Genomic DNA, 25258 nt, shown 5'->3' on the forward strand with positions numbered 1-25258 from the left:
CACATAAATCTCATGATATCAAAAATAAAAAAAAAAAAATTACAAATTTTTTATACATATTCCATGAAAGTTCTTTCCTACACCATTTTTTCTCTTTTTCTCTTTCCTAAACCATACTACTTTCAACCATCCCTCTTGTCCATTCAACATTCTTCTATATAAACTACCACTTTCAAACAACCAAGATACACTATTAACTTACCATAGAAGCTCTTCTCAAATCCTTTTTTCTTTCTCTCTCTATTTTACACTAACTTCCACTATTCAAAATCATAACTTCTATTAACCTCATCTCTACTCTTTCATAGTCTCTTTATTTTTCTTGGAAAGCTCATCCCTAACCCTCAAGTTCTTCTATTCAAATCTAAAAATTTTAAAATTTAAATATTGAACCTTTTTACTCTTTTTTTTATAATTTTTTTAGTCTGATTTTTTTATTTAACTCAGCATATAATTTCTTATTTTATTTATTTATTTATCGTTGTTATTATTTTAGTAACATTGTTTTTCATTGTTATGATAATTATTAATTTGTTTAGTAAATGGGTTCTTATTATTTATTTTTATTTTTGTTAATTTTTTAAATAAAGTTTTAATTTTAACTTATTTATTTGTTTTAATTCTCTTTATACTATTTATTTTAAAATATTATATTTGAGTTATTTTTTTTAATTTATCTCATTCTAACATTAACAACAATTTTTTTTCATTTTTTTGATATTTCATTATTTATATCTTAATTATCGTATTGATTATTTATTCTTTAGGATTGATATATTTTATTTCATTTATTATATATTTATAAAATATCGATGTGATTTAATTTTATATCTATGATTACTTCATCTTATATTATGAATAGTAAATTACTTGTTTTTTATATAATCAATTAATAATTCATCTTATATTATGAATAGTAAATTACTTGTTTTTTATATAATTAATTAATAAATAATAATATAATTGCATCAATTTATAATACTAACATATAGTTTCTCTATCGTTATGTATTATAAATTGATAAAGTCTATATGTACCTACGTTACTAAGACTTTATGCAATATTAATTTATCATATATTGTCTTTAATTAATTAGTTAACCACCTTAATAATAATCAAAATATACTTCCTTTCTAATTACTAACTTATGAATAAATTAAATAATTTAAATTTAAATTATTTTATTAACAAAATATTTTATAATACTAATGTGTAGCGACTCTACTTTTATGTGTTATAAATTGTTAAAAACTTATGTGTACTAACGTTACCTTAGGTTTTATATAATATAAATCTATCAAATGAAATTCTTAATCTTTTTATTAAATAAGTATATTTTTTAATCAATTTAAATAAATTTATTTCTTTTGTTAAAATAAAATTAATTTCATATTTTAAAATTTCTTAAGTCATACTTATAATTTTGATAAATTAAATAATTAAGTATTTTTTTATTTATTTATACAATTTTCTACAACATCGATGTATAATTTACATTACCTTTGATTGTTCAATAAATTATAAGAGATTTATGTATAGCTTAAGTTATCTTAAATTCTCTTTCAATGTTAATTATAATTTAAAAATATAAATTCTAATATTTTATTTACAAATAAAAATATTTTTTTAACGATTTGCCATGTGGTTATGTGATATTTCTTCATCTTCCGTATTATTTCTCGTAGGATACGTGTATAACCACGTTATCTCATATCCTAAATATTATTTTATAAATTAATCTTAAAATAATTTTATTTTACTAAACTTAATTTTAATAAACCAACTTCGTAATTTTTAGATAGAATTACATGACTTTAAGTTTTTCATTGCACCCGGAGATACATAGGAGCGAGAATCGGACCCATCAAGTCAAAATAATTTTTAAAATAATTTTTTAAGGTATTCATTAACATTTTAAATAAATAATTTGTCTTCTTTTAAAATAATAAAATAATAATAATTGTTATTTAGGGGTGAAATAAATATTTTTTAAGATTAAAATAAATTTTCACAAAAAAGAAGACATTGTAGGTTACTAATACCTTCCTATATATAAATAACTCTTAGACATATTTTTTGTTTTAAAAATCATATTATTTTAAAAAAATTTCTTAAAATAAATTTTGGTGACGATTCCTCTAATATTTTTTAAAAATATTTTTAGCATATTATTACGACCGCCCAATTACAATAGTTATACAATTGTGAGTACAATTAAAGAAAAAATTAAAAACTTCGTGTTATTAAGAAAAATAGTAACTATGGTTTCAAGTTTGAATTTTTATAAATAAATTACGGTAAACACATAAAGACAAAAAATTATTATTTATAAACTGTTATGTGTAAAATAATAAAATATGTGATTAATATTACACTAGTGTTGGATTTTTATTTGGACATAGACCAAACGATGGGCAATGTTTGGTACCTATTGCATCATGATCAAATATAAAAAAAGTCACGTGAAATCACTGAGAGTTCAGTGTTATGTGACTCAAGGGGTAACAGCAGTTGTTAATCACCCTCTGTCACGAGTTGTAAATGAATTAGGCGTTCAAGGTTTTTGTTAAATGTTATTAAATTCTTTTATTTTAACCAATTAAATAGTTTGTTAGATTTTAATTTTTATTATTCAATTAAATCAGGGTACTATTACAACATTGATATTAAAGTTCATGTATTGTTTGCATGCATAATAATAATTTTATATGAAAACAATATTTTTTTATTATTGGTAATTAAATTGCTACAAAGAGTTGTAGGCTCTGGCCTTATTTATTCACTTATCATTTTTAAGCTAAATTCTAAGCTTTAAATACTTATTATCTTATACCCTACAACTTTTTTGTAATAAAAAATATTTTTATTTTCTATTTTTAGATATCAAATGAGTAAAAAAAAAGTATATTATGAATGATATACGAGTTGTTTGTAATATTTAATCTTTTAAAAATTCCCATAATTGCAACTACAATCACAAATAAAATCTGAAATTCGAAACATTATTATAAAAAAAGGAAAGAAAAAAAAGCTGATGCAAGAGAACTGACAACCTGCGTTAACCGATACTGAACGACAAGTGTATCTGACAACTGATTGATAGTCTGACAACAAATCGACGTCGTATTTAGTTGTAAGTGTTCGTAACCGACGCGGCACAAACACAGGGTGTTCAAAGCTAGTAAGCTCCAGCTGTGGATTATGCTGCGTTTAACTTAAACCTTTTAATCAGTGTCACTCCTGACTCACCCTTTTGTGTCTGTTTCACTTTCCCATTATCTCAATTCTTCACTCTCCCACCTTTCCCCTTTCCATTTTCTCACAATTTTCTTTCAAATTCACCACCTTTTCCCCCTCTCCACTCTGAATTCTGGATCTCTTTTTGTGGATTTCGAATTGCTGAATTCTGCATTTATTGCATCAGATACTCAATTTTCTCTCCTGCCCACAAGCAATTGAAGCAAAAGATTGGATTTTTCTCATCTGGGCATCATTAATTTTGGCATCTTTGTTGTGAGATTCAATTTATTGACAGGATGCACGCCAAGACCGATTCTGATGTCACGAGCTTCGATCCTTCATCACCAAGATCACCAAAACGAGCCGCTTACTATGTGCAAAGCCCCTCTAGGGACTCTCATGATGGGGATAAATCTTCCACTATGCATGCTACTCCAGCATGTAATAGCCCTATGGAGTCACCTTCACACCATTCCTATGGTCACCATTCTAGGGCTTCCTCTTCCAGCAGAGTTTCTGGTTCCTACAACTCTTCTTGGGGAAGGAAGGGGAACCGAAAACGCAATGATAAAGGGTGGCCTGAATGCAAGGTGATTGACGAAGAGGGTGGTTATGGTGATTTTTACCGTGATAGTGAGGGGTTGTCAAGGAGGACTCAGATCTTCATTGGTATCATTGGGTTTGTCTTGATTTTTAGTTTGTTTTGTTTGATCATTTGGGGTGCTAGCAGGCCTTACAAACCTCAGCTTAGTGTCAAGGTACAGTGAGATTATTGTTGCTTCTTTTATACTAAGGAATTGCCACATGCTTTGCATTTTTTTCATTTTATAAACAAATGTTTGACTTACCAAGGTTTATAATAACATATTGTGTAGTTGTTTTGTTAATCAAATAACAAATCTTTTAATGTTTTTTTTATTATAGTTAAATGGAATCTATTATTATATTGGATTGAGGATGATGTCTGAGACAGGAAGGAATATAAATCAGGCCCTCATGTTCATGTGGTGTGATTTTTGAGGCAAGACTAGATAGTTAAAGACTAATCACAATTTAGTAATGGGAATTGTAAGTTATTTGAAAGAAACGTGTCTAGATTTTATATCATCATTCGGTTTCAGTGGTGTTACTTGTTTAATGGATACTAGCGCCGTATACCATATGCAGCTTGAACAAAAAATTGCATATCATAGCATTTTTTGAACTTCTGTCCTCAGAGCTAGAATCTACATTTTGTTGTAGATTCCTTGTTCTGGTGCGCAAAGTCTTAGATTGAATTGATGGTGTCTGTTTACACGGGGGAATTTTTATGCACTTTGCACAACTGATTAATAAGCACACATTTTTTATTATATATAACAATAGGCATTGGGGATTAGATAGAATGGAACTTGAGATCCTGGGACCATATGTACACAAGGACATTGTTTGAGTTCTCAATCATGCAAATTGTGTCTCCTTATTGATTTTATTTATTCTTTTCCCGTTGTTCCTCACTAATAATTATAGGTGTCCTGAAAATTTTGTTTATCTATCTAACAGGCTACATGTTATCGATGTGAAGAGAAACAAATTCAATTTTTCTTTGGAACTTAAGATATCATGCTTTTATTATTCATCTTGATTTCTCTACTATACATTATTAGTGAACTTTCCAGCAAACCTAATGATTCGCTTCTTGCAGAGTTTGACAGTACACAACTTCTACTTTGGAGAAGGGTCAGACATGACAGGAGTCCCAACCAAGATGCTGACAGTGAATTGCACAATGAGAATGACAATACATAACCCTGCAACATTTTTTGGCATTCATGTTAGCTCCAAGGCTGTGAATCTTATGTATTCTGAGATTACAGTTGCAACTGGTGAGGTAAGAATTGATTCCAATTTGTAACACTGACCACTACTCTTTGATTTAAAAGGATTGGTTTGAGGGTAATGCTTTGATAATGATCACCGTGTTGCTGCAGGTAAAGAAGCATTATCAACAGAGAAAGAGTCGCGGGATGGTGTCCGTAAACATGCAAGGAAGCAAGGTTCCTTTATATGGTGCTGGTGCAAGCTTAGCTGGCTTGGTGGACAATGGAAAAATACCAATGACTCTTGTGTTTGAAGTTAAATCAAGAGGGAATGTTGTTGGGAAGTTGGTGAAGTCCAAACATAGACAACATGTGTCTTGCTCAGTGGCTATTGATTCCCACAACAACCGACCCATCAAACTTAAAGAGAAAGCATGTACATACGTTTGAGTGGTTTTTTCCCTAGCAATAACCAGTTTTTTGTGTGTTATTTCAATTCATTCAACAGGCTTGAGATTTTCCTTGAGACAGATAAAGGGTTGAAAGAATTACAACTAAAGAGTTAATGTTGTAGAAGTTTTAGTAAGTAAAAAAGCTTTGGGGACATGATAAATGAAAATTAGACTCGATTTCCCCTTCCTACTACTTACCATTTGTTGTTTCCGGTTCTCTCTTGACTCGACTCATGCTTTCTTTTTTACAGAAGTTAAACCGATCATTCAACTAGAGAATGATATGATTGAAATGTAACTGAATTAATGATAATTAAATACTTTTTTAATATTATGTAATAATATTGCATAAAGTCACAAAAAATTAAATTAGACAAATTTTAAGTTAAATGCCATGATTATATTATATGTTGATAATAATAATAATAATAATAATAATAAAAATTAATTAATAATAATGCATATCTGGTTTTGTATTGAAAGAATATAACATCTTCTATTATTTACCATCCTCTGGATTTGCAAGAGTAGATAACAATTTTTATTTTTTATTTGGTACACGTACTTGGATAAACCATACTTGCACGTTCCTGAGGGTCAGTAGATGTAGAGCCGAAAGAAAGAAAAAAACCTACTTGTGACAAAAGTCTAAAATCAATTTCAATAACATTACGAAAATATCGATGCTATTCAATAAAATTAAGAAAGGCGTATTCTCCATCATCAAACAGTTTGACAAGTCTGAAAAAAAATATTGAGGAACAAAACAGACCGATAAACCAAACAATTAAGTACACAATGTCAAAAAGTTTTCAAATGCATTAACCCATTGTGAAGATTTAGGAACTAACGTCTCCAACTCCTTGTCTCAAACATCCAATGAAGCTAAACATTACAGTACACAATGTCAAAAAGTTTTCCAATGCATTAACCCATTGTGAAGATTTAGGAACTAACGTCTCCAACTCCTTATCTCAAACATCCAATGAAGCTAAACATTACAGTACAAAATACATTAAACACCCATAGCTAATACATTCCTCCAATTCTATCTCGTCCCAAGCCGCGCCTATCATCTCTTGCACGATTCATCAACATAGCTCGGCGATAGTCTTTTGGTGGTGGGCCGCCTCTCACTGGAGAGCGGCTTCTCTCCCTCGCATCACGAGCCCACCGACCACCACGGTGGTGAGGAAGTGATGGCAAAAGAGGTGCAGGGGGTGATAGTGGCCTCCTCTCAAATCCTTTCCGTTCGTCATTGAAACCATCTCTTCCACGATCTCTATTATCCCAGTCCAGTGGGGGTGGCCTATCAAACTTGCTTCTACCCCTATAGGCATCTTCTATGTAATCCACACGCTCTCTACGCACATGGGGATCCAAAAACCTTCCTTCATGCCTGAGAGGTGGCACAGCAGTAGATCCATACTCTCTAGGGCCATCCCTTGCTAACCCACGAGGAGGAGATCTGTAGCCATTCAGAGCCCTTTCTGGGGAGCGGTCAATTGGAGGCCCAGGAAAGCGTCTAGGAGGAGCGTGAAGTGGGGGAGGAGCAGGGTAGGCCCTCCGGGGACTTCTAGCAGGTGCATGACGAGACCTGTTACAGCTGTTACAGTAGTCCCGTCTTGCAAAGTTAAGATTGCCACATCTGCAATATAGTAAAGATACAAGATAAGATCCTCACAAAATGATCTAGCCGCTTGGATGTTTAACAACCAGAATCCTAAATTTTTAAACTTCAAGCTACTTAGAAGATACACGAGAGCAATGAGTAATTTCAATGAAAATGGTGGTGATCTGGACTCATCATAATCAGGACATGAACTTACAAGGGATCAGGACAAATCCAATCTCCCTCCCTGGGACGCACGTTGGGATTATTTCTATTGTTGCCTTCCCCTCTAGCAAGTCCAGGAGCAAAGCCAGGTCCATCAAAAGTTCTCCCAATTGGCCTGCCACCTACTCTACCTCGACCATATGGGGGTGAAAGCTCTCTATATCTTCCAGGATCTCTCCCACCACCATATCCACGGCTCCGTGACAAGTGATTATAATCAGAACCAAAACGGTGATCTGCATCTCTGCGGTGAACAGGAGACGACGAACCTGCACGAATTCTATATCCTGGGAAAACAAAGACAGTGAAGTCTGAAAATAAGCAACTTACAGGCAGTGAGGAAAATTTAGCACTGGTATCTACATTACAAACCAACAAAAAATTGTGATCATGCAACTGCCATTTAATCAGTTAGATATTTCATAGGGAAGGTTACCACCACATAGGGCTCCTCCTCCTCATGGACATGGAAATTAAAGTTTATGAGTGCAAGAAAGTTTACATGATAACACCTTCAACATCACTTCCCAAACACCTGATCCATGTTACCATAAAGTAAACAGGTTCTATGAGCAAGCTTCCACTAACACATACGATATCTCCTTTATATCCTTGATTCCAATTCTTTCAATCTCTGAATGCTATATCATATACCATGACATAGTTAAATTTGCAAATCATTAAACCTAACAATCTGACATATCAAATCCAAATTCAAATTTCAGAGTAACAGCCTAGGTGCAGCAGCATAAAATAAGAACCAAGTTCAAAACCTGGTAAAGTGTACGAGCTAACCCCTACAAAAAGCTAATCCAACATGACAAACAATAGACCAATGTCATTTCACTCTTTAGAAAGGCACAAGATCGGAATGTACGCCAAAAGGAAACAACCATCCACAAACATCATCATTGAGCAAAGAATCCCAAACTTCAATAATTTGCCCCAATCAACCAGTTGTTGGACTCTCTTTGGAACCATCTCTATAAGTCTTCTGTGAACAGCCAAAGGTAGAAGCAAGCAACATAGTTCACCAAATTACCGAAAACCATACAAATTAATGGCCCAAACAGATGAGACATATTGAATCCATGTGCATTGTACAAGAGAAACATTGCCAGCAGCCAATTCACTCCTCTTTTACTATGCCCTCAATTAACTTCAAAACAACAGGCGAAAGAAATTGGACATGGAGAAGTGCATTCCTTCATTGTAAGAAGATATGCATCCCTTTTCTGTACCATATCAATACCCCCAGCCAATTCATCAACATGAAAATATTAAGAATTCAGCAGAAGCTATACAATCACATGATAACAGAAGTTTCTAAATTTCCATTGTGGAAAGGAATCACTATTCTGGAAAGCAGCCTTCCCTGTTGTAAATAAATAACCATCTGAATCGCCCCTAATGAACCAACCAAAGAAGAAAAGCCATAGAAACTAAAATGACAACAACCAGCCAAAATAACCATTGCAAGGACAATTCCAAAAGTAAACCGGCAAACATGTAGCTGGAATCGAAATAACCAGGAGTTCAATGACAAAAAACCACATATAACCAATAACACAAGTTTATCATCAGTAAACACTATCTTTCCAAAATTCAGGTCAGCTTGCCCAAAGGTAGCAAATTAGCAATTCACCCACCCCCAAAAACCTCTTGAGGCAGAACCTAGATATATCAGCCAAACATTGGTTATAACTTAAGGTTATTCACCAAAAAAAGTTTGTAATGATCAGTTTCTTTCCTCTACAAAACCGGTAACCATATTGATGTTCTAGTGCATTGTCCACACTGTACCATGTATGATAATAACTTCAAGTTGTATCCCAGATTCCATTAAACTTGACACTGTCTTTATCATCACAAATATCCCAAACCAAAAAACATATACCATGACTCTGCAAAATGAGAACCCATGCAAGCTGCAAAACCCCCCACAAGATCATGCAGAATGGACTATTTCCATCAGCCAACACACTTATTAACCCTTTTAAGTAAAAATAAATTCCCAGATAATGATCCAAAGCTGAGTTCACGGCAACATGCCTTCCTCAAGGCCCAAGATCTTGGAGGCAACATCAGAGCTGTAACACATAAATGCAAAGTTTATTCACTGTTGACACTCCATAAACGATAGGAGATCCATGTGTGGCATGCACATAATGAATATACAGCAGGTCTAATAAAACCCACATCTGTATAGATACAATCGGTCAAAAATGAAAAAGAAAAATAAATCAAGTAATGGCAGTTTTCATCTCGCCTAACCCCATATAAATTATATACAACAAATCCAAGTAATCACTTAAAATTGAAAATCATGCCTTCACCAATTTACACTTCGCCAAGTTCGGTTGAGATTAATTCCAGGAAAGTAATCACGTATTTTTCAAAATCACTATGAGAAAGCATTCAATATAAGCAACTATTTCTCCAAAATAACCTGAACCAAATACGCACTTAAAAAGTTAGGTCATGTATAAAATTTTACGCAACTATGGGCAGCGAAAGCATTCTCAATTGTTCTCACGTTTTGTCGTTAACAATGAACAAATTGGTTAAACTATTGGTGCTATCGGCGGTCAAATTTAGCGCCTAAATCAAATCCAATGCTAAATACACCAAAAATTCCAACAAAGTTGAAAACAATAACAACAAAAAGGAATCTATAACTTGAAAACGGTAACAACAAAAACAGAATCAAACAAGCCGTAATTTTTCCAAATTTGTAATCATTACTCCATTTTACACCGAAATTTTTTCAAAAACTAACTAAATTGAAGCAGGCCATACAAATCAACCAAGCCAATTTTCTACATCGAAATTTCGAATTAAACAACTGAGAAACCTGAGATAGGGCACAAACCAGGTTCGTCGGGATATCGATCGGAGCGGGAATAAGGGGGAGGAAGATCGCGGTGGAGTTCGCCCGGCTCGTAATCGGAGGAGCGACCACCGGCGGCGGCGGCGGCCTCGCTATGGGATGGGCGAACGACGAGGCTGCTCAAGAGAGGTTGGTGATGATGTGGCGGCGCTTGTTCTTTTTCTCTCGACGAACCCATAATAACTCTTTGTGAAGAAGAAGATTGTTATCGATTTTCTCGATTCTGATTCACCTGCTTCTGGTTTCGATCACAGCGTCGTGCATATAAACCCTATATTAGATTCAAGGATTGCTGTTTTGTTTTCCTTGGAAATTACCCAAAAGGACAAGGTTTTCTCTAAATTCGTTTTGCACCTCTTTTTTTCGTATTTTTTTTTCTGAGAATTTCGGATTTAATTATCTCAACTCATTAATGCAAAAAAAGGGTTGGATTGATAAATTTTTATATATTAATCTTAATATTATATATTTTATTTTACTGTTAAACAACTATTTGTTATTTTAAAATAATCTATATTCATTTTTTAATTGATAAAGCTAAAGGAAATACTTACAGCAATAGGTAATGTTCTTAATTTAAATACAAATTTAATTGTAAGAGTAATTTAGACGAAAAAATGAGTCTTGCAGTGCTCAAACTCGCTTGAAGTCAAAATATCAAAAATTTAAATAAAATTTCAAAGGCGTTTTTAAAAATAATTCCACCGTTTTATTTTTAACTATTTTACACTGATGAATACAAACGGATAGAATATTTAGGTTAGTTTTTCACTTTGAAAATATAAATTTTAAAATGATTTACTAAAATAATATCATTTTAAATTTATTTACCAAATTATGATTGCCTTTGAAACATAACACGTGTCACGTTAAAAAAAGGTGAAAAAAAAATATATTTTGCCGTCCCATGATACTGTATAATAAATAACATGTGAGGTCCTTCGTACGAGTGCTACGCCCATAAAAGTGACATGTAGCTAAACATGTGCTGCCAATTAACAATATTTTAGTTTAGAGTAATTCCTTTAATCACTTCTTTTTACTAATTAGATAAGTTTTAAATACTTCTACAAGAGAACACGGTGCAACTGTAAAGGGTTTTAAAAAATATCACTTCAATAAGTTGTTTCAAATTTAATAATTTTTTGAGTAAAAAAGCCACGGTGAATCAATAATTTATAATAAAAAAATGCAATATTTCTGGTCAACAAAAGTCCATGGAATCATGGACTAGAAAAAGTCCATATATGTTGCTAATGACTAGGTTATTTTATTAAATATATAAATCGTATAATTTTATTAAATTATTTGATATACTATTTATTTTTTATACGTTGCTAATGACTTTATATTTTAAAATTTATAGCCTGAAAACACTTCGAAAAATGCGGCAAAATGGGGAGGTCCCGTGCTTCACTTGCATCTGAGAAAAAGACAAAGCAAATTGAAAAGGGGTGACACGAGAAAAAGAAAATGCACCCAAAGAAAACAAACGAGACACCTCCCAATATATTATTTTCATTCTCGAAGCTCGTAAATCCCGACACGGTGATGAAGGTAGTTTTCTAAAATGCAAGGCACCTCAAGATTTAGTTTAATGGTCATTGGTCAATTCTCAATTAAATTATGTGTTAACAACCTTTTAAATATCAATAAATTATTATTTTTAATATTAATTAAGGAATATATTTATTATATTAAAATTATAAAATATAATAAATATTTTAATAAAATATTACTTATATTGTGTGCTTAAATTCAATTTTCAAGATTCATTAAATTTAATAATATTAAGTTTTTTTTTAAGAAAAGATTAAAGTAACAAATAAAATTGAATTAGAAAATGATAGTAGTAAAAGACAACGGAAAGAGGATGGTACAAGACAAACGTGGTGGGAAATGAGGCACGACTCACGAGTGACGAGGCACGAGCGTGAGGGTGTAAGCGGTGAAAAAAAATAAAGAAGAAAAGGACAAGATCTGGACGAAGAGTCGCGGGTGGGTCCCCATATCATGACACATTTCCTCATCGTAGCCCCCACACAGAATCGTGTTCCTTCAACCTTCCATTATTTCATTTTCTTTATTCATATTCTCTCTAAAATATAATTTTCAACATTTAATTAGCAGTGTGTTGTGCTAGAGCCTTCCTTCTTTTTCCTTCCACGAAGAAAACGGCCACTATTGATTGGATTCCTTTTCACTTCTGTTTCCTTCGGAAACCAGCAACAACCCCCCACCCCCCACCCCCGGCGCACGATAGCACCATCGCTTTCGTTTCGCGGTTGGTAACCGTTTTTATTTCGTTTCCTAACTCAACAACCTCTCTCAGATTCTTCACTGCTCTTTCTGTTTCTCTCTCTGTCAACCGAACGGAGAATTTCTCATCTCAGCGAGAGAGAGCTCTGGGATTGAGGCTCTCACTTCACTGGTGCGTATTCGATCATTTCTTCATTCAGCTGAGATTTCATTTTCGTTTGTTCTTTTTTCTCTTAGTTGAATTTTCTGTTTGTTTGATCTCGATTTTTTCAGTTTTTTTTTCTACTTCGTTTTTTCATTTTTTTTAATATAAACTTATCGTAGACTCATTCTGTTGCTCGTTTTTTGTTTTCGTTAGGAACTTGTTTGCTGCTTAGGATTTGCAGGATTATATTATAGTGTTCTTTGCCGAGTACATATCTGAATTGTTGATTTTATGTGTATGTTGATAAATAAGGAAACAGAGTGTGTTATTGGCTTTGGCTTTTGTTCGCGGTGCTTTAACAAACTGATTCACTGAGCAATCGTATTTCTAGCGTCACTGTGATTCGTTTTTTTGTAATTTTCTGTGAATCGGTAGGGATAAGCTGGTGATACCGTGATTTGTAAGTTTTATTGTGTGTAGTGAGTCTAGTGACTACTTAGTGATGTTTGAATCTGTCTTATGAAGTTAAAATGGCAAAGTGGTTTTATGTGACAAGGTTATTATTGTTGACGAATTACGTTGTGAGTGCTTGAAACTTTTCCAGCCATTTTCGCTGTTTTTGTGCCTGCTTGATTTTCAGTTGAAGCTCGGATAGAATAGAAATATTAAGATTTTGGTTTGATGTGCTGAAATTTCGTTTGATATATTAGTTAAAAGTTTTTTATATATTAAAAAATGTTTCATGCTAAAAGCTTTCAGTTATTATGATTCAGGAAGCAGGCAGGTCAAAAATTGGCATGTGGGTGGGGGGACACTATCGTGAAAACTCGTCCATGTATAAGCGCACTTCTTCGAGGGAATATTCAAACATAGAAGACATGGAAGAAAATTCAGGTATGCCCCTTTATTGAACCTTTAACAATGTACTTAGGTTATGTAACACATGTTAATTCCACTTTGTTGTGAAATATGGCATCTAACCTAAAACCCTCTTAAGGAAAATTCCTTCCTGTGAAACTACTGCCGTCTTTCTAATATAATCTTTCTAGATTTCATTATTCGGAAGAATCATTAATTCTATCTAATCTTCAAGGAGACAATAGGTATGCTGTTGCTATTGTCTCTATTATTGATAATTTGCAATTGAATGCAGTTCTGAAAATGGTAGTAGAAAAGATGGCCTGAGTTTATGATGTAGTAAAAAGGTTTTTAGGACTTCAATCATGTGACTATTAACCATGCTGTCTTACTCCATGTGTGATAGATATTTTAGACAACTGCTCGGATAAGGGAACCGTGAATCCTTCATGGAAGCTTTCTTTACCACATGTAGTTGTGGCCACTATTTCTTCCTTCCTATTCGGATACCATCTTGGGTTTGTGCTTTCCTAGTTTCTCCTTCTTTGTGCTCTCTTGATATCTTTAGTTTACTTGCGTATCCATTAATGACTTGGATTTTTTATCTTTGATTTTTTGGGTTCTATTCAGAGTTGTAAATGAACCACTTGAGAGCATTTCTGTGGATCTTGGCTTCCATGGAAATACATTGGCAGAAGGTGACAAAGAGGATTCCAAAACTTGTGCTTAATTTGATGTCCTGCTGTAAATTTCTCATAAATAGGATTTTCTTTTTTTGGTTTCAAATGAAGGTCTGGTGGTGAGCATATGTCTTGGTGGTGCCTTGATTGGATGTCTACTGAGTGGCTGGATTGCTGATGGGGTGGGACGTCGAAAGGCCTTCCAGTTGTGTGCTTTGCCAATGATAATTGGTGCCTCTATGAGGTTATACTTCCAGTACCAATAATTGCTCATGGAATAAATGGAAATTTTCTTTGCAATATATGGTTTGATCCCTTTTGCATTTGGGGTTGATGTTCTATGATTTAATTCAACATTCATCTACTGTACCTTTTGTAAAATATAAGTCCTAAGGTTCTTTCTATGGAGATAATGTAATCTTGTCCTTGTTGATTTCATGCTACTGTGATATGGCCAAGACCATTATTATCTCCAATCTTCCTTGAGATATCATCGTAAATTATCATTGATCATCTACATACCCAGTTAGATTACAGAATGCTATGTGAATTATTGACGTTTTAGCATTTAGTTTTTGTTCATTCCATTCCTAGGTTTCAGTTGCTTTTTATCTGTTGGCTACGATGGAAACACAGGATAGTGTATTTCTGTGTCCTCTAATGTGATGGCATCTTTTTACTTATTTTCTTCCTTATCTCTAATGTACCCAATTTCCATCTTATGGTATCTATATGGTCTCTTTGCCCGTTATGATACTTCAATATTACCTTGTCTGTCAGTTCTAGAAAAGAATATAAGCTTTTTTTCTTTCATATATTTCAAGTATATCCTGTCCATAATGGAATGCCATAGCGGAGCAGATAACCAGTTTTATGAATTTTTAGATAACAGGTGGGCAGGGTGAGCAGTAAGCAGACTAATTTTGATTTTAAGGGCCCTGAGGTTTAGAAATTCTTACTGTTATGCTTATTACAATACATTCAGTTTTCTTTTCAAGTTGCTTTTACTGAAATATCTGACAACTATGTGTATTCCCCTTTGGTGAAGTGAGTGTTTTTACCTTTATGTTTTCAAATATAAATTCTTATGGCTAATTTTCTCATTTGGAAAATTCTCTGTTTTCAGTGCAGCAACAAACAACTTGTTTGGCATGCTTGTAGGAAGGTTATTTGTTGGGACTGGTTTGGGCTTGGGCCCTCCGGTTGCCTCTCTGTATGTAACTGAGGTATGAAAATTGTTGCATCTGTCTCATGGACTAGGCTGAAAATTTACTTGGTTATTCATGTGAATACTCTTTTGAATGGAAGGTTTCTCCTGCTTTTGTGAGGGGCACCTATGGAGCCTTCATCCAAATTGCAACATGCCTTGGTCTAATGGGAGCTTTATTTATAGGAATTCCTGTCAAAGAAATTTCTGGATGGTATGATGTTGTGAATCTTAAATTGATGTTATGGCATTATGAACTATTTATTCATGATGTTTTAAAGTTACACCCTGAATTATTTCCATAGGTGGCGGGTTTGTTTTTGGGTATCTACCATTCCAGCTGCTCTACTTGCTCTGGGTATGTTGTTCTGTGCAGAGAGTCCGCATTGGTTATACAAGGTTGACATCTAGCCTAATATTATTTCATCCTAGATATTCTTCTCTATTGTTATCTTTTTATTTGTTTGAATCCCTTTTTCAATGTTAATGATGTTAACTAATAGTTTGAAGATGTCCTTATTTGCTGCCTCCGTTTCTGGTTACATTAGCCACTAGGTGCAAGGATTGAGTATTACAGTAGAATACTCTATAATGTGAAGAGCCTAGAGGATTGTGTGCTTATTTTTTAGGTTTACTCTCTGATCTACCTATTTTTTATTTTTCTTCTTTCCCCTACCCCGTCTTTTTTAGTCTTGTCAGACTTAATCCTTTGGTGCTGTAGTATAGTTTTGGTTCTCTTTAGTCTGCTAAAAAGGAGCATCCATGTCCTAGTCTTTATAGCTGTTGGAAACATTATCACTTCTTTGCATGTCCTTGTTCTCCTATTTAACTATAAGATTTTGAGTATTATTAACATATAACATTGCCTTGCTCATGTCTCTTTTTATCATTGTCCGAAACAGTTTACAATAACTTTTGGTTCTTATTACTCAAAAAAGACAATGAGGATCATTCATATTGTAGTGGTGTTGTAGTTTAGAAAATTTCTTCTTATATTCTTCATTTGCATCCCAACATCTTGTTGATTTCTGGATTCTTTACTTAGTCCCTGATCATTCCTATTTGTTGTGATATAGCAAGGAAGAACTGCTGAAGCAGAAGCCGAGTTTGAGAGGCTTCTGGGTGCATCTGAAGCAAAATTTGCAATGTCAGAGTTATCCAAGGTAGATAGAGGAGATGATACTGATACTGTGAAGCTGTCAGAATTGCTTCATGGTCGTCATTCTAAAGGTATATATACTTTTCCTGGTTTATACTAGGACAGTTGAGTGTATTTGCCATTGTTGTTGTCACTGGTTTCCTTAGGTTTCCAAAAGTTATTTTTTATTTACGAGTTTGTTTTGCAGTTGTTTTTATTGGATCAACCCTATTTGCTCTACAACAGCTATCTGGTATAAATGCTGTGTTTTATTTCTCTTCAACTGTTTTTAAAAGTGCTGGAGTGCCATCAGACCTTGCAAATGTCTGCATTGGAATAGCTAATTTGGCAGGTATTCCTATTTTCTGGCTGCTGGGTTATAGTTCTAAAGTTGTTATGTAATTCAATTCTCAAATGCTATTTGTTTCCTACTTTCTTCAGGATCTATCATTTCAATGGGTTTGATGGATAAGCTTGGAAGGAAAGTTCTACTTTTCTGGAGTTTCTTTGGCATGGTATTATGCATAGATTTTCTATTTTTTTTTTTTTTTATATCTCAAGTATAGCATGGTAAATTATGCATAGATTTTCTACTTTTTTATATCCTGACTTGTTGTTAATGGTAAAGGAGAGAGGAGTGCTGTTTGGGATATGAACTAGTGCAAGTGCATGACATAACAAAATTGGGGGAAATTCCTTTTGTTATGGTGTTTGTATTGTTTTTGAATAAAAGATAAACTTGGCTTTTAATCAGGAAGTTGTTTGTTATATTTTGTACTATATAGGCAATAGCGATGATCCTTCAAGCCACAGGAGCAAGTTCACTTGTATCAAACCTGGGAGCTCAGTACTTTTCTGTTGGTGGCATGTTACTGTAAGTATCAGACTGTGATGATTCCATAAATACGAGGATCTTTAATAGATGCATCTATAATGCAAATTATAAATAAATATTAAACAATAATTCTTGAAATAGTGACATGCATTTTCTTTGGTGAAGAGTAGTTGCTTCTACTCATAATGTTATAGTCACTGTTAGATTATGGGTGATCCTTCGAAAGAGAGTTAATAAGGATGTCTCCTATTAAAAATAAAAAGAATTGAGGCAGTCAAACTCTTGTTTCAAATGAGAAACTAGTGGGAAGTGTTAAAGGCAATAATATGTGGATGCTTTCTTTGGTTCAGCAGTAAATATTTTAGTATTGATATCTTCACAGTTATCATGATTCTGTGCCTGTAATAATCTACTTTTAGTAGTAATTATCAAATATCAATTAGTCAAATTCATCAATTATGACTGTATGTGGGCAGCCCCTTTCTCTCTCTTTCTTATATATATATATATATTATGGAAATTGAAGATGAAATGTCAATAAATTGCAACCTCTCCCGAGCAATTACGTTGTGTCCTTGTTGTCCAGGATCTAGCAGCTCTATGAAGTGTAAACAATTGTCAATCAGAACAGCTGCTTTAGACTAGGGGACTAGGGGTTCATGCAGTGCCTTTTGTGAAGACACTACTGGAAGACTGGAATATGAACACTGAACTTTTACTCCTGTTGTGCAGGTTTGTCTTTACATTTGCTCTCGGGGCTGGTCCAGTTCCAGGTCTCCTTCTACCAGAAATCTTTCCCAGTCGAATCAGAGCCAAAGCCATGGCAGTCTGCATGTCAGTGCATTGGGTAATTTTCTTCAGCTGTTTCCGATTTCCTGCAGTCTTAGCAAACTTCCGAAACTGTTTCATTATCTGTTATCATAATGACTTAGAAGAAGGGGGAAGCTCATTATTTATGAACTCCTTTCTCATTAGATTCGTGGTCTTGTACAGGTCATTAATTTCTTTGTTGGACTGCTGTTCTTGCGTTTGCTGGAAAAACTTGGTCCTCAGCTGCTTTACTCTATGTTTTCTACCTTTTGCATCATGGCAGTAATCTTTGTAAAAAGAAACGTGGTGGAAACCAAAGGGAAGTCACTTCATGAAATCGAGATAGCACTTCTACCCCAAGACTAGAGCTTCTTATGAAAGCTTCATTCATTGCTCTAATTTTGCTTTGTTTGAGCTATCATAGTTTCAGCTGAGCAGTTTGTTTCATCTATTTTGGTTCGCCTTAATATACAAGAGGGAAGCTCAAGGCAAGGAGTCAAGGATTATGCGTTGTTCAGCTTGTAACACGAATACGAAGAGCTTTAGGGATTGATATAGCTGTAGGCTATAGCTGTGATGGAGTCGGTATTGTTTGTGGCTTACGACACTACTCTTATTCTCAAGGTTTGGGGAATCGCTGATTTTGCAACAACGTAAAGGGAAATCTAATTCACCAAGAAGGGGTGTGTGTAGGATATGTGTATCTCATAATATCCGTATACGTACTGCATGTAATATATTTGTCCTGTCTTCGAGTGGCGATATTTTTAATCGCTTGAATTATTGTCCCATTTTGAATGCCAAGTAATTTTGCATGTCAAATTCTGATGTATATCGAGGAAATTAGGTGGAAACATCCTGAGCTAAAGAAACCCTCGGTAATTCATCTGATGAGAATATGTTAATGGAAAGTTGCCTCAAGGGGTAATCAGTAATTTCTTGTAAACCACCGTTAAATTATAAGAATCCTGCTTAGAGAAAAAGGTATTTACTAAAATCTTAAAATAATGTAGTTCTCAAAATAGCATTGAGTTCATTAGCTGGAATAAGGTAACGGGTCAATAGAAAATCAAAACCAGTTTGTTTGGTGGTTTTCTTTTGTAAGAACTTGGTGGTTCCTTCTCTTGCACTAAGCTATAAACTTGGGTTCGTTGTTGGTCCCGGAAAGGCTGTAATGTGGACACATTAATGATTATAAATTAAAAATTCTGGGCCTGTCGTGTACTTCTGTGGCCCAATGGTCATATATATTGCTTTTTGAACGTGGTTTTGGGCCTTGATATTTACTTTTCTCTTGAGTAAATATAAAAAGAATGCAAAAATATCGACATATTTACGCCAAAAAAAAAATAATGACAAAAAATAATTTAGGCAAAAGTAGAACAACCGACTTACATTTTGAGAAGCTAACATGTTCAATAATTTTTTAAGGGAAGAATTTATTTGATAAAATACTTCTCGTAATGGATTAGAATAATTCTATCTTATCACATCATCCTTTGTGACTTTCAGATTAAAGACTACAGAGACTTGACAAAATATCGACCATTGGAATAGATTCATTTAGTCATGATACTAGATACTATTGCTTGGTACATAATTTATTTTCGTTCGAATATTGAATGGAATTATAATAAGGAAAAAAATACTGTTAAAAAAGGGGAAAAAAAGAAGAATACAAAAGCACTTTGATGGACATGCAGTAGTAAGAATCTCTCGTCCTTGTCGTCACTAGGAGCAGAATTGTGGCACTTGGCAATAGTTTTACATCAAGGACAAGATGGTAAATCTACACATTTTACAATGCTTTCTTTCAATAATTTATCCTTGAAACAAAAAATCTTTTTGAAAAAAAAAAAATCCAACCGCGGATTTCACAGGTGACATAATCAGCAAATAAAATACCAACCGAACAGCACAAATGACAAATTCTGTTCCAAAAATACGATGCACCTTGAATTCATTTCTTTTAATATATATTAATAATAAAACAGAATTCAAGGTGCATCATATCCGTCGTCCAGACTCAGTTTTGGTGATATTGATATTCATAGTGCTGAAGTCCTCCAAATCAGAATCAGAAGCAATTTTATCGTAACCATGAAACTCACCAGGGCAATCCTGGTCTTGTCCATTTCTACTCAAGGGAACCCACAACTCCGAAACTGGAACAGGAAGAGGTTCTTCACTAAAGTACTTGTCCTGAAGTAACTCCATTGCAGTGGCCCTCTTAGTTGGATCATAACAAACCAATCTTTTGACAAGGGAAACTTCATCAGGGGAGCAATTGGGCATGCATGCTTCAAGATCAATAGGCTTTTCCACTTCACCAAATGACACTGTTCCATAATCAGGAAGTTTAGAACAACCAGGCCAAGTTTCCTCATTGAGATTCCCCAAAACACTGATAATTCGGCTAAGCTGATCTATATCAGCTGTTCCAGGAAACAATGGCTTCAATGTCAATAGTTCTGCAAAGACACATCCCAATGACCAGAGATCAACCTCTAAACCATAATCTGTGGATCCATAAAGTAGCTCCGGTGCCCGGAACCACCTTGTTCCGACACATGATGTGAGACAACCAAGTTCATTCCGTCCTACTTCCTCAGCTTCGTATGTAAAAGAACCCTTACAAAGATCATCATCTATGTCACTTGTTGTGCATGTAGCAAGACACGAGGTGTTTCCATCATGAATGTTTGTGTCCTTATCAGTATCATATGAGTAGCTCTTGATTTTCATCTCATCTAAAACCTTAAAATATTCTTCATGACTCATGGTTCCCTGATCCTGATTTACATAACCACTTTGGTTTATGTCATCTGATTGAGAAATAGCTTCAGCATGTTGAAGTGAACTTTCACTATTGGAAGCATCATGCTCGTATAGTGGTGGGTTTTCCGAGGGAGCATCAAATCCAGCTTCCATAAGTATCCTCGCCTGAAAAATAGTCAAATTAAAACATTCACATATCAACAAATAAATAAATAATCTCAAATTTAACAACAAAACAAATATGATCTATATTTGCAACTTCAGGTAGAAGCTAATGCCACAAAATTGAAACCACGCATGATTGACCCAAATCACAAAACATATCCAAATTTAAAAATAAAATAAAATAATAATAATTCAAGTCACGTAACAACCAAGCATCCCCAATAACACCACACATAAAAATGGAAAAAAAAGGGGCAAATTTTCAATTTTGAAAAAAAAAAAAGGTTTATCCTTAAAACCTGTCCAAAATCCGCCAACTTGAGAACCCCATCATCTGAAACCAAAAAATTCGCGGGCTTTAAGTCTCTATGAACAATCATATTCCGGTGACACGCATCAACCCCACTCAAAACCTGGATCATCCACCCCTTAACCTCTCCAACACCCAAACCTTTACCCTTAGCTTCTTCAATAACAGTGGCGAGGTTGCTTCTCAGAAACTCGAGAACAAGCACTGCATCTTCATCCTCGCGCAAGAAGAACTCGTGCATGACGACGACGTTTTGGGACCCTTTCAGAACCCTCAACGCCTCGATTTCCCGGAACGCCGATTGGCCGTCGTGAACCTCCTTCAGGGCCACCGTGGCGCCGTCGGAAAGGCGCCGTCCACGGTAGACGTCGGCGTATGAACCCGACCCGACCTGATCGAGAACCTCGTACTTGGTCGTAATTTCGGATCGGGTGTGGATGGTCCAACTCTTGGGTGGAGGATCCATTGTTATGATTGTGAATGCAAAAATACACAATTGAGTTTGTGAAGTTTGAACGATGGATGACCAGAGCCAGTGGACACACAAGACAATAACTGTTTCTTCTATTTTGGTCTTTGGGTTTTAGCTTTTGTTTTCACACTTTTTTTCCTTAAAATTTGTAAATTATTGAATTTTGGAAAATGTTTTTTTAGTTTGGAATTATTTCCCATTTCCATAAACGTTTTAAAAAAATAGAAATGTTAAAAATATGAACACTTGAAAAATTATAAGAACGAGTCATTAAATAAAAAGTGGAACTTTTATCATTTCAATAAAAAAAATATAATTTAGATAAATTATTTTTTAGTTTAATTTAAATTGCATGTATTTTTTAAAAGAAAGTGACTTTATTTAAAAAATATTTGTAATATCATGAGTTTAATTTTTTAACAGAGTTTGTAATATATATATGTTATATCTTAATTGATCATTTATAACTTAATTGCTTGTGTTTTAATTAAAATTATAGTTTATGTTAATAATTTATATAATAAAGATGATTGAAGTAAAGTTTTAATTTTAATTAAAGAAATAGTGAAAACATTAAGATAAATCTTTGTCCTGAAACATATGTCAAGGAAAGTGTTTAAAAAAAAATTACAAACATTTCTTAAAAATGATAGTTGGCGGTTTTTTAAAAATTGTGTTGGAAACGTGCTATTCTATTAAATGATTGATTCATATTATTGATTAATAGTTGATTTGATGATTGTTAGGTATATATAAAAGAAATGGTATTTCAAGTTCAGAAGTAACAGAACAGAGTAAATATAACGGATGGTATTATAAATTACTACTTAAGCTTTTCAACGGGGTAAACAAAAATTGATGGCGTTATCGATTTTGTCATGCAATTGATAGTTTTATTTTAGTATATATATTTTGGGTCTAATGTGTTGTGCCAATGATGTTTAATTCTTTTTATGGTGTTGAATTTGCGTCTTAGATTATTTCAATATGATGATTTTGGTTTTGACTAATAGTTATCCTTTTTTGCAAATTTCTTATGTGAAATTCAAGTTCACACTTCTTAAATTGGATCATTCAATCACACTCTGCAATAATGAAACTAGAATTAACCCCATATCAAAAGCATGAGATCATGACAAATCTTTATGATCTTAGGTAGCTAGCAAATTTTGCTGGTCTTCAAGAGCTATATTATCTATATAATATTTATTTTATCTTTATTTTTCATTATCACATTTATAGTTCATTTCATACATTCCACAAAAAATTGTACAAATTCAAATTTCTTGTTAAAATGATGTTCTTCACATTGCTATTTATGACATACCCACAACATATAATGACAATTGCATCAATCTGAAGAGCTTCTGTGGGTCCTTAATCAGAAGCTTGCTGGCACATCACCACGTGAATCATAGTTTCATTAACAATTTTATTATTTAAACTACTTAAAAATTAGTATTGAGTATTTTAAAAATGATTAATGACTTTTATAGATTATTTTTTATCTTATTTTAATACATTTTTAATATAATTATGAAAATAAATTTATGGCATAAATTATTATTTTAAAAATGAATAAATAAAAATTATCCAAACACGTCTTATATATAATATTATGTACAACTTATTATTATTTTTCTATATATACACAATTCTCAAATACACTATAAAAACAAAAGAGAGATGAAAGATGTCTCCCCCAAAATAGAGAAGCATCATTTTCCTCCCATTAGGTGCCAAAGAGATCACATGGAGCCTTTCAAAATCATCAAATATGAACAGTGACAATAGAACAGACACTGCATGCATCAAGAGGGATGGATCAACTCTTTCAATTTTCTTTAGTTTTACCAGCACAGAGGGAGTGAATGGAGACATTAATTCTTAGCACTGTTTTCACTGTCATTGTAGGAATCTCCCACAGCAATTGATTTTGAAGCCATTATTGAGCTGAGAGAAGGAATGGAATGATCATGTAAAAGAAATGAAGATTGATGAAAGATGAAGCAAGATTGTGGTGGTGAATCATTGGATTATGAATTTGTTGAAGAGTGAAGATTCATCTTGAGTTCTTTAAATTTAGAATATATATTGTAGTTATAATTATTAATTATAAATAAAAATAATAATTTAAACTATGATAAAATATACACACTACATATAATGAATAATGAAATTGAAATTTTAAATATTAGTTTTTTTAGTAACAATCTTATTATGCTTTGTTTTTTAAAAGTGCATTTCATTCACTTTAGAAAAAAATGTAAATGCAGTAATTCAATTATGGTTGATTTGATAACAAGTTAACATTTAAGTATATAAATAGACGAGAAGAGAGTTTGAAAAAGAATTTTTTCAATTAAAAAAAGTAATTAGATTTTTTTAGATTTAATACAAATTATTAGGTTATGCATAATTTGTTGCAGTTTCTGCTTTTTATAGGAAATTTAATGACTTCGATTGTAGTATATTAGTTTTTTCGTAAAAAATTGTCGATATTTTAAAATCTTCTGCAAATCCTAACAATTGTTACTGAATTTAATGAGAATTTATAATATTTATAATATAAATTGAAAGAATTTAAAGATATATGTAAATTACATCAAATAGAATTAAATAAAAAAAAGATATGCATAATAAGGGAAAAAGACTTTAAATTTAAATTAAAAACAATAAAATAAACATATAATTTTAAAATAAAATATAGATCAATAATATTAAGTTATATTAAAAAACTCTTATTTACTCCATAAAAGTAAATTAAAATACTAAGAGCGTTAAAAATGTACTCTTTAACACTCTTTGTAATATATTTTATTATTAATTATTATTTATTAAAAAATTAAAATATGAATAAACATATTAAATTAAAAATATATTTTAATAAATTTTAACAAATTTTAAAAAATATATTAAAAAAATGCATAAATAACATTCACACTAACTTTAAAAAATTTCTTAAAATATTGTTGTTGAGACGAATTTGTAGAAGATGGACAGTTGACAGTTGTTAGTTTATTTAATTTTTGTCTAGAATTTTTTGTTAAAAGATAATTCTGTTTGAGATAACATATTTATTTTTTTTAAAACTTAAATTCAAATTACAAATTACGTTAAAATAATTTCATAACAATTAATCATGACAGCAGTTGGCAATGACATCCCTTGGAAAGCTCTTTAATCACAATTGAATGCATTTTTGCATGGCCGAATGGGAACCATAGATGATCAACTTTCTCACTCTTAATAAGCTGCCCCGTTCCACCACACTCTGCAATCAATGCTACGTACTCTAATGATATGTCACAAAGTAATCAAATACTAGTCAATCAATCCAGCATATCTAATTTGATAATACCTTTACGATTTTTTAATATGTA

General features: G+C 32.9%; 4 protein-coding genes across 11 annotated transcripts; 2 read left to right on the forward strand and 2 right to left on the reverse strand.

Annotated features, from left to right (window-relative positions):
- Window positions 1-3154: 3154 nt before the first annotated feature.
- On the forward strand, window positions 3155-5826 carry LOC113867758. Its single transcript, XM_027503210.1, has 3 exons — window positions 3155-3998; window positions 4925-5110; window positions 5211-5826. The coding sequence occupies exons 1-3, from the start codon at window positions 3537-3539 to the stop codon at window positions 5487-5489; spliced, it is 927 nt and encodes a 308-aa protein (XP_027359011.1). The 5' UTR covers window positions 3155-3536; the 3' UTR covers window positions 5490-5826.
- A 304-nt stretch (window positions 5827-6130) lies between these two features.
- Window positions 6131-10570, reverse strand: LOC113867104 (RNA-binding protein EWS). Of its 4 annotated transcripts, none has more exons than XR_003505135.1 (4): window positions 10201-10570; window positions 7831-9418; window positions 7321-7615; window positions 6131-7139 (listed from the first exon to the last, which is right to left on the reverse strand). XR_003505135.1 is itself a non-coding variant. In XM_027502117.1 (4 exons), the coding sequence occupies exons 2-4, from the start codon at window positions 7847-7849 to the stop codon at window positions 6521-6523; spliced, it is 1005 nt and encodes a 334-aa protein (XP_027357918.1). In that variant the 5' UTR covers window positions 7850-9418; window positions 10201-10570; the 3' UTR covers window positions 6295-6520. The 4 variants fall into 4 exon arrangements, 3 of the variants coding, with proteins under 3 accessions (XP_027357916.1, XP_027357917.1, XP_027357918.1); XM_027502117.1 differs by having other exon boundaries at window positions 6295-7139; window positions 7321-7687; XM_027502115.1 differs by lacking the exon at window positions 7831-9418 and having other exon boundaries at window positions 6132-7139.
- A 1762-nt stretch (window positions 10571-12332) lies between these two features.
- LOC113867054 (probable plastidic glucose transporter 2) lies at window positions 12333-19126 on the forward strand. Of its 5 annotated transcripts, none has more exons than XM_027502007.1 (14): window positions 12333-12649; window positions 13396-13516; window positions 13887-13998; window positions 14111-14178; window positions 14272-14404; window positions 15287-15386; window positions 15469-15581; window positions 15673-15766; window positions 16444-16597; window positions 16714-16857; window positions 16947-17020; window positions 17291-17379; window positions 18073-18187; window positions 18334-19126. In XM_027502007.1, the coding sequence occupies exons 2-14, from the start codon at window positions 13420-13422 to the stop codon at window positions 18514-18516; spliced, it is 1476 nt and encodes a 491-aa protein (XP_027357808.1). In that variant the 5' UTR covers window positions 12333-12649; window positions 13396-13419; the 3' UTR covers window positions 18517-19126. The 5 variants fall into 5 exon arrangements, 4 of the variants coding, with proteins under 4 accessions (XP_027357808.1, XP_027357806.1, XP_027357807.1 ...); XR_003505129.1 differs by having other exon boundaries at window positions 12369-12649; window positions 17927-18187; window positions 18334-18968; XM_027502005.1 differs by having other exon boundaries at window positions 12384-12649; window positions 13382-13516; window positions 18334-18967.
- Window positions 19008-21982, reverse strand: LOC113867055 (cyclin-dependent kinase F-1-like). Its single transcript, XM_027502009.1, has 2 exons — window positions 21393-21982; window positions 19008-21093 (listed from the first exon to the last, which is right to left on the reverse strand). The coding sequence occupies exons 1-2, from the start codon at window positions 21867-21869 to the stop codon at window positions 20158-20160; spliced, it is 1413 nt and encodes a 470-aa protein (XP_027357810.1). The 5' UTR covers window positions 21870-21982; the 3' UTR covers window positions 19008-20157.
- Between the last annotated feature and the right edge of the window lie 3276 nt (window positions 21983-25258).

The sequence above is a fragment of the Abrus precatorius genome, unplaced genomic scaffold, assembly GCF_003935025.1.
Source record: "Abrus precatorius isolate BTA unplaced genomic scaffold, Abrus_2018 Scaffold5, whole genome shotgun sequence".
NCBI lineage: Eukaryota > Viridiplantae > Streptophyta > Magnoliopsida > Fabales > Fabaceae > Abrus > Abrus precatorius.

Coding starts and splice junctions, on each gene's coding strand:
- LOC113867758 (XM_027503210.1), top strand. CDS start 3,537: ATGCACGCCAAGACCGATTCTGATGTCACGAGCTTCGATCCTTCATCA. Junction 3,999..4,924: donor AACCTCAGCTTAGTGTCAAG/GTACAGTGAGAT, acceptor CGCTTCTTGCAG/AGTTTGACAGTACACAACTT. Junction 5,111..5,210: donor TTACAGTTGCAACTGGTGAG/GTAAGAATTGAT, acceptor GTGTTGCTGCAG/GTAAAGAAGCATTATCAACA.
- LOC113867054 (XM_027502005.1), top strand. CDS start 13,387: ATGATTCAGGAAGCAGGCAGGTCAAAAATTGGCATGTGGGTGGGGGGA. Junction 13,517..13,886: donor AGACATGGAAGAAAATTCAG/GTATGCCCCTTT, acceptor CATGTGTGATAG/ATATTTTAGACAACTGCTCG. Junction 18,188..18,333: donor TCTGCATGTCAGTGCATTGG/GTAATTTTCTTC, acceptor GGTCTTGTACAG/GTCATTAATTTCTTTGTTGG.
- LOC113867055 (XM_027502009.1), bottom strand. CDS start 21,869: ATGGATCCTCCACCCAAGAGTTGGACCATCCACACCCGATCCGAAATT. Junction 21,094..21,392: donor AGTTGGCGGATTTTGGACAG/GTTTTAAGGATA, acceptor ACTATTTTTCAG/GCGAGGATACTTATGGAAGC.
- LOC113867104 (XM_027502115.1), bottom strand. CDS start 10,396: ATGGGTTCGTCGAGAGAAAAAGAACAAGCGCCGCCACATCATCACCAA. Junction 7,616..10,200: donor TCGATATCCCGACGAACCTG/GTTTGTGCCCTA, acceptor TTGTTTTCCCAG/GATATAGAATTCGTGCAGGT. Junction 7,140..7,320: donor TGGATTTGTCCTGATCCCTT/GTAAGTTCATGT, acceptor ACTATATTGCAG/ATGTGGCAATCTTAACTTTG.